Raw genomic sequence first — 15,881 nt, 5'->3', positions numbered from 1 at the left:
CTGTTTATTTGCAGAGAGCCGCCCTTAACAACAGGGCTGAATTCAACCACCTGCTTTACTGCTCTTCATCTTTCTGCCGCTTGGGACAAGGCCTAAGGACCACAGCTGTGGATGTGACTTAATATTGGTAGCACCAATACCTAGTGGGGCATCTTTCCCGAAATCTTTTGTTTACTGGATCTGAAATCTGTGAGCCCGTACTGTGCCCTAGGCTGTGGGGACACACAGATGAGTGGCTTACAGTTCCTGTCTGAGGAATCTCCGATCTAAGGGGAGATGAGATATGCTCATATGAAGTTAGAGAACAGAAGACAAAATCATCGATTTCAGGAGACAGGATGCGATTTAGTGTCGAAAGAGAGGACATTAAGTCCAGAATTTGAATGAATCAGCCCTGCTGAGAGGCACCAAGACCAATGCTAATGTGCGTGACCTTCTGGAAGCACAAAGTGACACATGGCGGGTGCTCCTCCGGCAGCTGCGTCCCGCACCGTCCCTGCAGAGTTGAAGCACATAGACACAAGCTCAGTGTTTTCCTGGAGCGCCAGAGGCCAGCTGTCCCAGCGTCCCGGGGTCCTGGAGGAGAGCAGCAGGCCACTTGACTTCAGCCTCTTCGGGAGCAGCGCCCTGAGGGCAAGACGCAGAGCTCCCAGATCCTGAGCGCAGGACTCAGGGCTGCGATGCGAAGGCAGTGGGAATTCACCCGTGACCTGTCCGTGCCCAGTGGCACGGGAATGATAGTCCTGTTCACAAAACAAGCTTGCTAGTTCGTCTGTAATTCAAGTTTGGGGACATACACCTTCCAAACCAAAGTTCATGAGAGAGAGAGAGTGAGCGAGATTTCTTTATTTTGTTCTTTCTGAAGTCAGATGCACATGCTTTCAGGAGGTGTGTCCTGCTTCGGGGCTCCAATTTGATGGTGGTGGCCAGAAACAAATGACTCGCTTGCTGATATGGAGGGAGTGCAAATGCACCTGCCTGGCCCCAGGTCAGGGCGTGTGTGTAAACGATGAGGGGGGGAGGGCCTGACGACTGGACCCATCAGTGGATCTTAATCAGAACTGTGGGTTGGAATCCTGGGGAGCGTTCCAGAATAGACGCAGGTTTGGACAACCTGGACCCCCTGAATCAGACTCTTGGGGTGGGTGGGGCACTGTTTTTCAAGAAATTCCACTGGTGCCTCAGATGTGCTCCTCTGGTTAAAAATCACAAAACTGGGTGCCCGGCCGGCAGCATAACGTTAAGTTCGTGGGCCGGATCCTGGGTGTGGACCTACGTACCGCTCATCAAGCTACAAAAAGAAAAAAAAGAAAAAATCACTAAACTGAGTAATCTCTAGCCAGGAATTCTCAGACTCAATGTTTTGGGGCTACTGTGTAATAAAAAATAGTGAAGAAAAATCAAAATGAGGCTTAAAATCATTTAAATAGCACATTTTGAATCCCATAACTTGTGTTTACATTTAACCCCATAACACTTAATGTAAGATTGCAAAGCAATTTAATCTTGCAAGATAGTGAAAGGTTAATGAAAAAGATTCATTCTCGGATCCATAGGCAGTCTGGTCTGAAAATGGAATACACGGGTAAGGTTGTATGATGAATGGCTCCTTGAGTCCTGTTAGGGTGACCCTGAGACTGAAGACACCACCTCGTTTGGTGAAATGGTTACGGTATGAATTTGATCCTCTTCATTGTGGGAGGCCCAGGCCCGTGGTTGTCCTGCCTCCTCCTCCCACCTGCCTCTCCCCAGAGAAAATCCTGCCACGAAAGTCTGGGCTTCACCTGTGATGAACAACCTCCCCTTTGTCTAATGTTGGTTGTAACGTTTCTGGGCTGACCAGTTCCCCCTCAAGGGGAGTGTTGTTAATGATGACCTTAATAAGAGCAGCCAGCATCTGCTGAACTCGTACTGTGTTTTAGGTTCTGTGCTAGGGGCGGGAGACACCTCTTCCTTTCTAGCCAGGGATCCAGGTTCCCAGGAGTTTACAGTTCAGGAGAGGCCGTCTGTTTTCCAGGTTCCATATTAACCGTATTGCAATCACAAGTGTGAATATGGTTCTTTTCCACTCTTTCCGCCGGTGTATTGGCTTTCACATAATTATCATCTCTTTTTAGGACACTCAAGCACCTTGACATTGGACACAACCTTAGCATTTGGTGACCAAGAAATTCTTCGAGCTGGTGAGGCAAGACGGGATAGGTGAAGGGAGCCTCCAAGTGAGACGAGAACAGGAGGATGATGGGAGAGTTGGCAACTGCGCAGCCCGAGGAGGGAGCTGGTCCTCGCGGCTCAGTGTCTGCCACCTGCTCCTAGGGTGGCGCCTCTCCCCTTCCCATGCCCCCTGCCCCCTTAAGAGTCGAGGCAGAGTTCCATTCTCCTTCGCTGAGGTCTCGTGTGGAGAGTCCCTCTGCTGACAGTGTTGTATCTCTAACCCATGTGCTCCATACCATTGCCTCCCAAACTGCCCCCCCAAGACATCTTGATGTTCTTCAGTCCTTCTCTGTCTCACAGCTTCCCTAGGTCCTCCTCTCTGCTTCCACATACCCCCAAGACTTCTCTTTCTTCTGCGGCTCTCTCTAGCCACTAACATAGGTGTCAGCTTTTCACTGCAACAGTTTTTGGAGGCGAAAAAAAGAATTCTGCAGTTACTGACTCCACATACTTGTCATGCCACCAGTGTGCAGTCTGGTTTCTCCTCCCACCATGCTCCTACACACCACGTGCCTCAGCCCTGGCAGATCCCCCGACCTGCCAGAGTCCTTCCTCCTGGGCCTCCCCACGGGATTCGAGACACTTAGTTCCTGGGTGCTCAGTGCCTTTCAGAGTCTTTTCTCTTTCCTAGTCTCTAAAATTAGTGATTTCAAAAGATGCTGCCCATTTGTTCTCTCTCTATCCCCTCTCTCTTATCAACTCCATCTACTCCCACAACTTTACCCACTAGTCGTAACCCATGTCCACACATCACATCCCCAACCTGGTCCTAAACTCTGGGCTAGCTTCCCAGCTTCCTCTGAGACATCTTCAACTGAAAACTTCTCTGAAACTTCACACTCCTCTTTCTAAAATCAAATTTATGTCTTCCCCACACCCAACTCTACACCATCTTTTCCTCCTACCTTTCCTATTTCTGCTCATTTCTTGATCCAGAAACATTTCTCGATCTAGCAACAGCCCAAGGTAGAGACATCCTCCCGCCCCCGACAGGCAGAGATGGAGGAAGGCTGGGCTCTGTTCCATCAGGGGCCAGGCAGAGAGCCGTTCCACCATTGCCAATGCATGGCTTCCAGTGAGGCCTCAGGCACTGACGTCCAGATGGCGGGAGGAGAAGGGTCGTGGGAGGTTTCTATGGGCTGGGTCCAGAAGTGGCACACACCATTTTGCTCATGTTCCATCGGCTAGAACTTGGCCACATGGCCTAGCTGCAAAGGAGGCTGGGTGATGTTATCTAGCTGTGTGTTTGTGTCAGAAGGAGACAGGTTTTAGTGGGTAGCTCGCTGTCTCCTGTTCTCCCTCTCACCTGCGTTCAAAGCCTTGAAGATGGTATCCCTCACTCCTTCTGATCTCCTTCCCTTTTCCAGTTGGTGACCAGGTCCTGTGATATTTCCTCTGCAAACTACTCATCATACCCAGCCTCTCCATGCTCTCCCCACTGTGCTTGTGAGCTCTAACTGGGTGACTATGTTGATCTTCTAACTCAAGTCTTTCCTCTTCTAATCTCTCATTTGTTCAACAAACATTCATTGAGCTCTGTATTCTAGGGACCATGTTAAGCACCTCAGGGGAAATGAGGACGTGGATAGACCTTGCTCCTGCTTTGACAGTCTCGTGGGGAATATAGAGGAATAAATGGCTCTTACCACTTGGATTGTTACTACCTCTGACAGGGACGTGCAGAGTGTAGGGGAAGCATGCGGAAGGGGCCTCAACTCCCCTGACCACTCCACTCACAGAGGACACAATGGTACCCTACTCACCAACCCCTCACTGCCCTCATTGGTCCCTGGCCCACTGTCCTGTTTTATTTTCATCACAGTCCTTAACACCATCAGAGATGATCATGTATAGTTATGTGTTTATTTGCTGGTTTTGTGCCTTCTCCCACTAGAATGGGAGCTACACCAAGAGCAGGCACCATGACTAATTTGTCAGCAGCATACCCACAGGGTCCATAAAAGCATTGACAGGGAGTAGGAAGGGACCTAGTCGGGGGGTTAGTTTAGGTTTCTGGCAGCAATGATCTTTAGGTTGAGGTCTGAAGGATGCATAGGAACTAACCAGGTTTTCTGGTGGTAGAGGGAGAGGCGGCGAGGGAGGAGTTACTGCTGTCAGCTGGGAGGGGAGAGCGCACGGCTGAAATTCTAGGCTGAGGAAGGGGAGTTTGGGGGATGGAGGTGGGAGTGTGGCCCGGTGAACCACACATGTGGGTTTGGATATTCTCCTAAAACCAGTGAGGAGGCATGAAGAGTTTTAGCTAGTGGAGCTGCATTAGGATCCAATTAGAGCTCTAGAGCCTCTGCTGCTTTTTGTGGAATAGATGGAGGAGGGCGGGACGACCAGCGAGAACCCAGGGAAGAGGTCCTGGTAGCAGGAGCCAGAAGAGGATCAGTGATTCAGATCAATTCTTCAGAAGTATTAGCTCAGCTGGTATCACTCCCTCAAAGGAAAGTCTCCAAACGGTGAACGTTGCCAGAAGCTGGGCGATTACTGCATCTTTCCACTTCTGCCCCATCTTCCCTCCCAACCCCAGTCCCACCTCCCCCTGAAGCTGTCCATGATTCACCCTGCTCAGAACTGCTGTGAAAGTCCACGGTCATCCATCCATCTCCACTAATCCTCCATTCACCGTGGAGGCACCATCCTGCGTTGTCTGTAACCCTTACGTTCCTCCCCAGCCTTCCTCGGTAGAATGTTGACATCTTCAAAAAGTGACCCTCATGTGTTATTTCACAAAAATGTGTCTATAGAAATGTAATTTGAACAAACTAGCTCACACTAGAGTCTCACTGGTTATGACAGCTTCTTCTATGATGTTAGAATCTTCAAAGAGGATAAAAAGTTCCTTGGGGAAGGAGAGATGTCGAGCCCAGGAGCCCAGTCTTTCTGAAATCGTATCTCCTTAGGATGCTCCAGATTGCAACTGTGACCGCTGCTTTGCTCCAACGCTACAAGCCATCTTCATGGAACTGCGACTGCCCCGGGGAGAGATGTTAGGAGAAGGTGCCCTACAGGCAGTGCCTCCATGGGGGCCCCGAGGCCACTGCACCGGCACCTTCCCGGAGACCACAGATCTTTCTGGCCTTTGCACATTTGGGCTCTGACCATCAGGCTCCCCAGCAGGTCTGAAGTGGCCGAGGTAGCACGTGGCCCTTTGTCTGGGTCTTTTGTTGATGAGCTCACAGAGTTGGGGACTATGTTTTAACTTCAGGAGATGCTGGAGAGCCACCAACTCTAAGAGGGAGATTCCTCTTAAAGGCAGCCTTCTTCCTCCTATCTCCGTCCTCCAAACTCTAGGTCCTCCAAGGCCAGACTTGCAGTTCAGAGAAAGAAGGGCACCCGAGCGCTCAGGGGGGTTTATACTTTGTGTTTGTTCTGTGAGGGGTCGAAGCAGGTAGGGAAGAGAGTTTGGAGGAGGCAGAGCAATTGTCACCTGGGAAGCCAGTTACTCACCAACTCTAGGAAGTAAAAACGAAACCATCCCTTTGTATACAGCCCGTGTCCCCTCGTCAGGGGCACCTGCAGGGACAACTGCTGCTGAGGCCAGCGTCTCAAGCTTGGGATGCCACCTCGTCCCCTTTCCTTTGTCTTTCAATCCACACATACATTTCTTCAGCTTTCTCCATCTGCTGTTTTTTCTTTTTAATAATAATTAGAACAGCAGGCACTTATCTCTTGTAGGATTTATCTTTGGATTTGTTTTACTTTTTTCATTTTATACCATCCATGTATTTATATTAAAGTGCCCCCTTTTCATAAAAACTGCATTTGCAACAGCTTTTAGGATCGCAGTGTTAAATCACCGTGGCATTGGTGGGCTCCGGGTGTAAAAAGACGTGGTGCGGGTGTGGCTGCTAAAGCACCAACACACGCACTGTTCACCACTTTGTGAAAGAAGGAAACAAGAACATCTCTTTTTCCCTTCACACAGTCGGTTGAAAATATGGTGTCCATTAGGCACAGAGATGTAAACTGGAATTTATTGGAAGGGTCACCAAATCTCCTGATTCTTTGAAATTCAGAAACACCTTTTTGTGCACTCAGAAAAAAAAAACATAGAAAGAAAGAAAAGTTCGGCTAAAGGGGCGGCCCCAGTGTTTCAGAGAAGCAGCCGTAGCCGTTGACCAGTTGGCTGTGTCCTCGGTCCTTCCTACTGCCGCCTCTGTGCAAGGGGCCGGAAAGGTGAACAGCTGGTGGGAGAAAACAGGAGAGTCAGAGATTGTCCAACCACAAACTGGGGAACAGGACGCTGGCCGTTCTTAGTTCTCGACACAGCCTTGGGCTGAAGGACGAAAGCCGTCTGTCCCATCAGAGGTAGGCTTGGGGATCTCGGTGATGCCGCCTCCCGGCCGCAGGGCACGCTCGCACACTGCTGACCATTTTGGATTTCCTACTTGGCAGACTGTCACTGCTTTTGCTCAAAACCAGACCTTGAGAGGAACGTGAACTTGACCCCCGCAATAAATCTCCTTCTAACACAGGGTGGGAGTCTTGGCCGCTCTCCTCCTGGCCCCCCGCCCGCAGCTGGCGCTCCTTCACATGCTTCCAATGCTGCTGAAATGATTCAGAGCTGAAAATGGGCTGTTATTTTTATCACTCAGTCCCAAAGGTAAAATGTTTGGCTGATTCGGTTCTTATTCCCGACCCCCCCATATTTAGACATGGAAGGCGAAAGTCAGAAAGGAATGCTTGGGCAAATCAGTCTGAAAACAAAGCTCAGAAAAGAGTGGAAAGAGAAGGGGGAGAAAAGCCAGCAGAGAGGATGCAGCAGAGTCTAGAGGAGCCCCTTTGTTTCCAGAAGCCTCCCCTCCTCCTCTTGTGGAGGTTTCCTCCTTCACTCTTACTAATTTTTCTCTGCCGCTTCTCTCTTAGCCCTTAGGAAAGGAAGATCTGAGCCGAGGCTGGCTCCGGAGGCGACCCTCCCTCTGCAGGCAGCCAGGCCGGGCCGCTGGGAGCTCAGAGAAGGCACTGTGCTCCCCTCAGACACCCAGCAGGCATCCGGCAGGCGCCCAACTGCCCTCCTTGAGTGGAAGACGCTTTCTGGTCCCTCACAAGCACCCCGAGGGAGATTAACAGTCATCCTCAACTCTGGGCGTTTGTTCTTTCCCCGGGTCCTTGACACAGAAAATATCCATTGCAATGCCTCTAAACAAAAGGAATAACCACAGAAGGTTAAGGCAGGGAGTGGCAGTGTTACTCAAAGACTCGCTGCCTGGAACCCTTGACCATCACACTCTGGAGCTGCCGTGCCTTCACAACGGGGTGTCGGTCATCGTCAAAATTCGCAGAGGGGTTAGACACCAGGGCTTGAAATGAGCATACTTTCAGATCAATGTTTTGATGCTTGTTGCCTGCATGACCCTGATCAACTTAAACTCTCTCAGCCTCAGTCTCCTCATCTAGAAAATGGGGATGATGATAATAATTCCTACCTCAATGCTTCGAGGGAATCAGATACACTAATGTGAGTAATGTGCTTAGTATAGTACTGGCCACAGGTAAGGAAGCCACAGACACTGGCTGAGTAGTGAGAGATGCTATTATTATTATTGTCATGATCGTATTATTAATTTTAATTATTGGTGAGACGACCTGAACTCTGAATAGAGGTATAATCTGTATCTGTATCCAATGAAGAGTCTCAGAGAAGAACAGAATGGGCTGTGATCCCAGGGTCCAGTTAGGAAAACAGAAGCCATTCTAAGTATTTTAAATGGGGGGAATTTAACATAAGAACTGATGACACAGGCAGTGGAAGAGACTAGAAGCCAAAACAGGAGATGGGCAGAAACCCAGAGATTAACAACATCAGGAAGCTGCTACCACCCTTAGGACTGAAGAAATGCAGGGAAAAGATGATGCTACAGAGGCCAGAAGCCAGGGGCTACCTGGTCAGGACCTCAGAGGCAGGGCTGTTGGTACAGCAGCTTGAACACAGGGAGGCCGCTCTGCTCTAAACTGTCACCTGAGCAGAGAGAACTACCGTGGGACACGCTTCCTCCTGCCGGGCCATCCTGCCTACTGACTGAACCCAGCAGGAAGCCCGGGGCAGGGCAGTCTGGGAAGCGTAGTCCGCAGAGTCATCAACGGCTTACAGACGCAACCGAGATGGATTCCAGCCCCGGAGGAGAATGAACTCTCATACCTACGCGGTTCAATGAGGAACCACTTGATACACTGAAAAGAAGCCGTTTAGAGTCTGGGTCTCAGCTTTTAGCTGGAATGCCATAAGATCCAGAAGTTTGAGGCCGGGTGATTATTTTGTTATAAATATGCCTGAGGTGTAAGATGTGGAAACATGGAAAACGAGGAGAGCTGACAGTCCCACCCTTTCCAGAGGCTTCTTTTTATTCCTTTCCTTTCTTTTCTTATCTAGAGAGCTGTTGTCCACAATCATTTCAATAACATTCACCAGCAGAGTTCTATTATTATTTATCGAAGCTGGCTGTGTAAGTTATTGATCAAACCACTATTGACTACGGTAAGAACACGGCTTTGCTGTCATGAAGGCCAACAGCAATGATTTGGCACATTAAAGGGTGCAAAGGGGAAAGAAAACTGTTAGTGTCTTTGCTTTCTGCAGAGTTGCTTTCAAGCTATGATGTCTCTGTGAAAATGTGTCAGTCTTGAGGATGAGAGAGGGCGCTGGGTAGACTCCATCTGTGATATATGCTGTAAAGTTCAACCAGCCACCTGGCCCCACCTCTCTGTCCTGGGCCATAACGCCTGCTTCGTAGAAAGTGCTGGGCTCTGGCTGTCTTCCCAGCACAGGATGGGCTCCCTAGCCATTTCATTACCAGAAATTACAGTGATCATCTGCCTGACTGGGAATAGCATTATCTGAAACGCAATTATAAGTAAACTGAAAGTCTAGGTGGCCCGGTAATGACTAATGAGAAATATTATGGCTGGCAAATCACACCAGCTCATGTCTCAGGACCATCATGGGTTGTTTTCATTTTCAGAAGCACCTCAGTTGCCATTAATGTGGTTGGTAGGAATTAAGCATTATTAGTTTCTTCATCTGAAGTCTTGAGGAATGGAAGCACACAAAGGTCCAGGGACCTCAGGATCAAAGGCCCTGGTCAAACGTTTTCTAAACTCCCACGTGCGTAATAATGATTTGGTCTGGTATGATTTCAAGTCTGGGATTCTCACCCAGAGGGAGTAGGAAAGAAGTAACCCTGAGAAATGGGACTGCTCAGGGCTAGTGGCACACGCTAATTTAGTGAGGTAGCAGGACACATGCTCCAGGAGAAGCAACTACAGGAGTTTCCCCAGAAAGAAAGCACTGGAGTGTGGCTCTATTTGCATCTGGAAATAAATGTCAGGAAAAAACACCTCCATATGAGTAATAGGGACCTAATCTCAAGGTCACTGACTCTGCCAAGGCCACGTCTCTCTTGTCTAAGGCAAAACAAACAAACCAAAAAAGGGACCACACATTTGTTTGCCATGTTGGAAGAGAATGTTCCAAAGAATGTTGTCTGTGTTTAGCCTTCAATAATGCAGACGCATGACAGCAGAATGATTCCTTGTTGTGTTTCAAGTCTGAGCTTTCGGCCAAAGCTTTGTTCAGGTTAACCCAAGAGAATTAAGAGGTCAGACAGGAGAGTCAGCTGCCATATCTCATGCTGTCCAGAAGAGAAGGATCGAGAACCTTGACTGTCAACGGCCCAAGCCACTCTAGAGTCTCTTTCTCTCAACTGTAGGCTCAGCAGAAGGGCTGGGTAGCAGTTGCCAACAGCAGCATCCAATGGGAACATTTCTGGAGCTGCCTAACGACAAGCCACAGTGGCTGCTCAGTCAAGCCATCCCTGGGAGCAAAGCAAGGGTAAAGAACGCTAAAATGAAGAGTTGATTTGTATAGGCACTCCCCGTGCGTGAAATAGAAGAGAAGTGTCCCAAATGAATCTCAGTCTTTTTGAAAATGATGCTCTGGAAAAAAGAGCAAATATTGACACTTCAGTTATGTTTGCCCAGCAATCAGCGAGCTGTATACAGCACTCAGGGTATCTATGTTACTGGAATCAATTAGGAAAACGGAGAATTGATATCCTCCAATGAGAACTGGATGGCACCTGCCCACATGAGAGATAATGTTGGCTCTGCTAACCATCTCTGAAGTCACAGGCCTACGGGACACTGTCCTCCACGTCTGGGGAATCTGTCTGAGAACCCGGCTCTTACTTCAGTTATGCTGCCACTGCTCTTACCAGACACCATCCCCCTCACTGTGCAATTTCCATCCCTTGTAATTAATTCTTCCCATTCATTCATTTATTCAACCAATTTGTTGAAAACCGACCTTGTGCTGGCACTGTTTCAGGATAGATAGAGTCTCTGGCTCCAGTGGGGGGGATAGAACAATGGAAAAGTACAAAGTAAGATATTTTCATATAAAAATGAAAATGATGAGTCACGTGATGTTCTGAGTAAAGAGCATTCCACCAAGGAGGTCAGCAAGTGCAAAGGCCCTGGGGGACACTCAATCACCTTCTCTCTACTCGCCTGCTCTGTTCAGTTGTTCTGTGGTCTCTGGTTGCTTCTCAGACAGGTCGCTCTTTCTTTCTTTCTTTCCTCTGTCCCCACCTTCTTCCTTCCTTCTTTTCTTTTATTTCATGACTTATCTATTATTTATACTGTCAGAGGTCTTTTGAGGAAGTCATATGACCATGAAGACATTACACCATGAAGATTTCTCTTCCAAATGGATTTTTGTTGTCGTTGTCGTTCAGATGCCTTTCTGTCTCTTCCCAAATAGACTTTAAGTTCCTTGAAATAAGGACACACTCAAGCGTCTTAGACTTTTGTGGACTTCCCAAAGTGTGCAATACAATGAGGAGCATATGGGAGAGGCTTGGGATCACGCTTATAGCTGGAGAAGGCTGTCGAGGTAAACGTGCACACCCGAGACGTTTCTCGACTATATATTCCTGATCTTTCTCCCTCTGGTTGTTACATGTATTCAGTTTATCTCTAGAGAACTGAAAATTTGTAAAGTACTCTGGGAAGAGGCCCCCAGATGTTGCTGACAGTTTTTGTGTAGCTGCATGTGGGGTCTCAGTTCTCACCCTGTGCAGTCACTGATCGAGTCCTTATTGATAAGCAGTCAGGTAACGTGGCTTCTATGCAAGGGATGCGTGTGTGCAGTGTCCTCAGTCTGGAGGGCGTGGAGGGAACATTCAGTAGCTCCCTGCACAGGAGATGATTCCACGACCTGCACGGCGTTTGGGAAAGCCCCCATCCTTAGCTTTTGGAGCCAGTGAAAATGTCGTTCCCACTGCTCCTCTTTTGACAGAGGAAAGGTGTTGTGCCCCGGGTGAGATGGAAGGAGTGAGCGTGACTTCTCAGTCTGAGGCTTTTGGGACCCCAGTGACAGCCACGTAACTGAGACTAGTGCAGAGGAAACGGGTCCACAGCAGCAGGCCGGCGTCCAGCGACACGGTGGTTGCTCAGGGTGTCATTATCACCTGGACTGTGGAATCGTGAGTTAATTGGCATGACCTCATTCAGGTCCTCTGGGCCTACCTGTTCACAAATCACAAAGGAGACAAAAAGATGGTCTTTTTTTAGCGTCTGAGGCAGCACCTGTGCAGTTAACAGTGTTTGAAACAAGGTGCAACACGCACGACTTATCCACCTGTTGTCTTTTCTCCCGCTGTGTCCTCCTTCCCTCTCTTTACTGCACAGAATTGAGACATGCCCTTCTTAAATTTTTTCTCATTGCACTATTTTTCTGGTTCCCTCTAGAGCAAGGGGAAATTTGTGTGTGTGCGTGTGTCTGAAAATCAGCCATTAAACTGAAGAAGCCTCAAGGAAATGAACTGAAATGTCTCATAGGAAGAAAAATAGCGCCGCAGAGATGAAAGAGGGCCCTGGATAATGGAGATTGATCGCGCCATCTCTCTGTGGCCTCAAATAAAACTGATCGGATTTAACACGTTAGGTTGCAGTTGAAAAGTTAGTCATTTCGGGCAGGGTAATACAGTTTCAGATTTTCGTAGGGAGCCATTTATTTATTTTTGCATTTGTGAGTCATTTAGTCATTCCCCTGTGAGTGCGAGCACGTTCACCTCCAGCTCCCTGCTGTTGGGCTTTCTATTAATAACCCGCTGGTTGAACCCAGTGGAGCAGCCGCCGCCGTTTGGTGGGGAAGTCGTTTCTCAGGTTTTTGATGCTGCTGTTTTGGTAGGCTGGCTTCCCAGCCCTCCAGGGTTTCAACGGCGCCCTCACTTCTCACCCTTCCCCTCTCTGGCTTCATGTTTGATCCATGCCGTTGCCTCAATATTGACAACTTCAACACACCCTAAGCCTTATAACCCAAGAAATGCATACAAAGAGCCCGTGTATGGTAAAATAATCCTGATCAAGTGACAGCAGTGTCAAAAATTATGACAAAGTGACAGTTTTCTTAGACACAAGTTTTCTCTCCACCTGTTTGTATTCTACCCCAAAGGAAAATCCAACCTCACAAAGGATAATTGGTGAGACACGTTCTAAGGAAGTGGCAAGGCGGGGGTGGGTCGTGTTTCCTGGGATTCTAAAAGGGAATTTTCTTTTTTCTGGTGAGGAAGATTGTCCCTGAACTAACATCTGTGTCAGTCTTCCTCTATTTTGTATGTGGCATGCTGCCACAGCATGGCTTGATGAGCATGTGTAGGTCCACGCAAGGGATCCGAACCTGTGAACCTCGGGTCCCCAAACTGCAGCACAAACTTAACCACTATGCCACCAGGCCACAAGGGGATTCCCAAATGTTCTTGATGGAGCTTAGGCCCAGGGAGATCTGCCCGTGCGCCTTGGGAGGAAAGCCGAGCAAAGACCAGGTCCTTGTTATTCTGGGCAGCTAATTGCTGCCAGTAATGGTTTGTAGTGAGCACGTGGGGGACAAAGGCAGGCTTGGGGGGCCGGGAGGCGGGTCACCCGGCTTGGAACCACATCCAGCGCCCTGAGACTGATCTGAAAGAGCCGTGGGAGGGCTCCTCTGGGGACGCATTCAGAAAAGCCCCAAAGGGGCACTCGGGGGGAATCGCATGGACCTACACACTTTGTGGCGCTGCCAAACTCAGGCAGGTAACAGAATGGCTCCTCCTAGGCTCTCATTTCATGGAATGCACTCACGGAACAGAGGGCTAGGTGCAGGGGTGGTAGTGGGTGGTCTGTCCTCCTCTCGGTGACAGGGAGGGGCTGGTCAAGGCCATCCCATTCCACTCGCTACTCCCAGGGAAGCCTTGGGAAAGAACAAAGAGAATGACCGGATACAGACAGGCTGGGCACAAGCATTCACACACATGCAGCTCCTGAAATAGGGGGTCAGTGGGAGCAAGGACAATTCATGCCTAGGCTCGAGACCCTTCGAGAAAAGCAACGCAGGCGTGTTTGCCAGGGGGAAAAGGAAGAAGACGATTCCTTGCATTTCTAAGCTCTGGGCAACCTCTAACATCTTCAATTACACCTGTGCCTAAAATAGGGATGAAGGGTATCATCTGACACAGCCAGTGACGAAACTGAGGCTCAGAAGAAGCAGGTACATCCTCTGAGGACGCAGATCCGCTAAAGCGCGGATGCTCAGGGCAGTACGGGGCGGGCAGGGCCGCGTGGGAGCTGGTGTTCACGCACCACAGGCTCAGGCAGGTGGCAGCGGCTGGCAGCAGGGCGTCGGGGGAGGTACAGAGACCAGGAGCCCACCCGGCCCTTCAACCTGCTTCACAGAGACTCGCAGCTCTGGACTCTCTGATTTCTCTCACTTGTTTTGTGAAACCATAAAGTCAAGTCAGTGAAACATTTTCCGGGCAATTCTGGGTGTGTTCTAATGGGCCCGGAGTTGGAATTCCCGTAATTGCCAGGGAGAAAGCAATCGCTCCAATTTCCTGATGATTCCGCTGGGGCACATTTAGGAGGAGACAGGAGCAGGGGCAGAGAGACTCAGCTTCCTTAGCTTTGTTCTCCGGTTTTGGGGGAAGCTGGCCACCATTATTCTGCCTACGTTCTGCGAAACTTTCACGAAGGTCCCCTCTCCACACCCATTTGCATCAAGGAACTCGAATCTCCAGAGCTCACCTTTGGGGGCCCACCGCAGACAGAGGGGAACCGTCCCCCGAGACAGGTCCCAATCATGTTCCTCCTCCATCCGTGGCCCGGGCTGCCTGCTGGCCAGGACAACGGGGGTGCTCATGTTCCCCATGCCAGCCCCCTAAGGTTAGTCAGTGAAACTGAACAGGAGCTCGCCACCTCTGCCTCCCAGGGCCATGGTGACGTTGCCTACGCCGGGACACAGGGTCGTGTTTGCTGGCCATGACTCCCACAAACAAACGCCACTGAGTGCAATGGCCGGAGCTCAGTCGGTCACCGGCATGCCGTAGGGACCAAAGTCAACCGGAAAAGGAAGAAGGAGGGTACAAGAGTTTTAATTCTTAAACTTCAGTCTTCGGGGTCTGCGCTGGACCTAGCTTCAGATCTCGGCTAAAGGAGATTTTGAATCTTAGCCTCTTTTCTGCCTCAGTTTCCTTATCTGTAAAAAACAAAGCAAACACAGGATTAGTACCGAATTTACAAGCTTATTGTGAGGACTCAATTACAGAGTTTGTGTGAAGCAATCAGCACCGAGCCTGAACCACAGTTAGTACTTGACAAACTTGATCCAACAAGTGAGGGAGCGAGGGAGTGGCCCTCTCATGTTCCCTGGGTCTCAGCTGCCCTTTCGGATCCTCAGTTTGCAGAACTTGACGGGCACCCAGGGGCAGGGTCAGCTTGACGAAATGAGGGGCAGAAGACGATTTAACCTTGACTTTTGTATTTTGCTCTTCTTGATGTTTTCTAAATGCCACTCATTGAAGCAGTTAGAGAGATTCTCAGCTGCAAAACTGAGAGAAACTTTTACAAAGTCTCACAAACGTTGACTTTCCTTTTCTGCTTAATCTTACGATTTGATGCAATCAAACGTGATCCCTCAGAGGGGTGGGTTTGTTGTTATTAAATACATGTTGCCAAGTGCCCATAGTCCCCACATACTTTTAATGTTTTAGGAGCTTTGTGGTCTAAAGGGGCAGACTCCATTTTGGTGGGATGTGGAAACATCCAGTGTGACATTGAGACATGACTCTGTTTACTGCAGGAAGCTGAGCAAACAGGAGAGAGCCAGCCTGCTTGTGGGTGTCTGGGCAGACTTTTCAGACATGGTTCAGCTGCTGAGACATGAAGCAAGCCCATTCTGTCTGGCAGGTGGCAGGTAAGAGTCAAACCATTTGCCGTCGTTGGAGGGGTTAACACAGAAGATCATCAGATGACACCATGAGAGGGTGGAGCCCAGGGGTAGAGCGTTCAAAGCATTTGGACATCCCGGCAGGTGGGCGGCATCAAAGATGTCTTTGGGGAGACAACAGGGCCAGACATTGGGTTCTCTCTCATGACAATATGTGGACATTGTAGAGTCTGGTCCAGGTCCTAGTTCTACAGAAACTAAAAGCGAGGCAAGCTATCAAGACGAGGGCTTCCTTCCAGTCTGAGGTTAGGAACCAGCCGCCAGTACTAGAGACCAGCAGGGACTAGATCTCAATGACAACAGCAGCAGCAATCACAGCACACACTTATGTATTCCCAACCGTGGACTCGACACCGATCCATACGCTTTAGCTGTGTTAACTAACCCTCACAACAAGCTT

The 15,881-nt window shown here is 49.3% G+C and overlaps 1 protein-coding gene across 1 annotated transcript in view; it reads left to right on the top strand.

The window, feature by feature from the left end:
* KLF7 (KLF transcription factor 7) overlaps positions 1 to 15,467 on the top strand; it is a 117,858-nt gene extending 102,391 nt beyond the window's left edge. The window contains exon 4 of the mRNA XM_070242161.1: positions 15,335 to 15,467. Within this exon, the coding sequence (XP_070098262.1) occupies positions 15,335 to 15,452 (118 nt within the window). The 3' untranslated portion in view covers positions 15,453 to 15,467. The remainder of the gene's footprint in view (positions 1 to 15,334) is intronic.
* The last annotated feature ends 414 nt before the right edge of the window (positions 15,468 to 15,881 follow it).

The sequence above is a fragment of the Equus caballus genome, chromosome 18, assembly GCF_041296265.1.
Source record: "Equus caballus isolate H_3958 breed thoroughbred chromosome 18, TB-T2T, whole genome shotgun sequence".
Classification (NCBI taxonomy): domain Eukaryota; kingdom Metazoa; phylum Chordata; class Mammalia; order Perissodactyla; family Equidae; genus Equus; species Equus caballus.
This window is presented reverse-complemented; position numbering and strand designations above follow the sequence as displayed.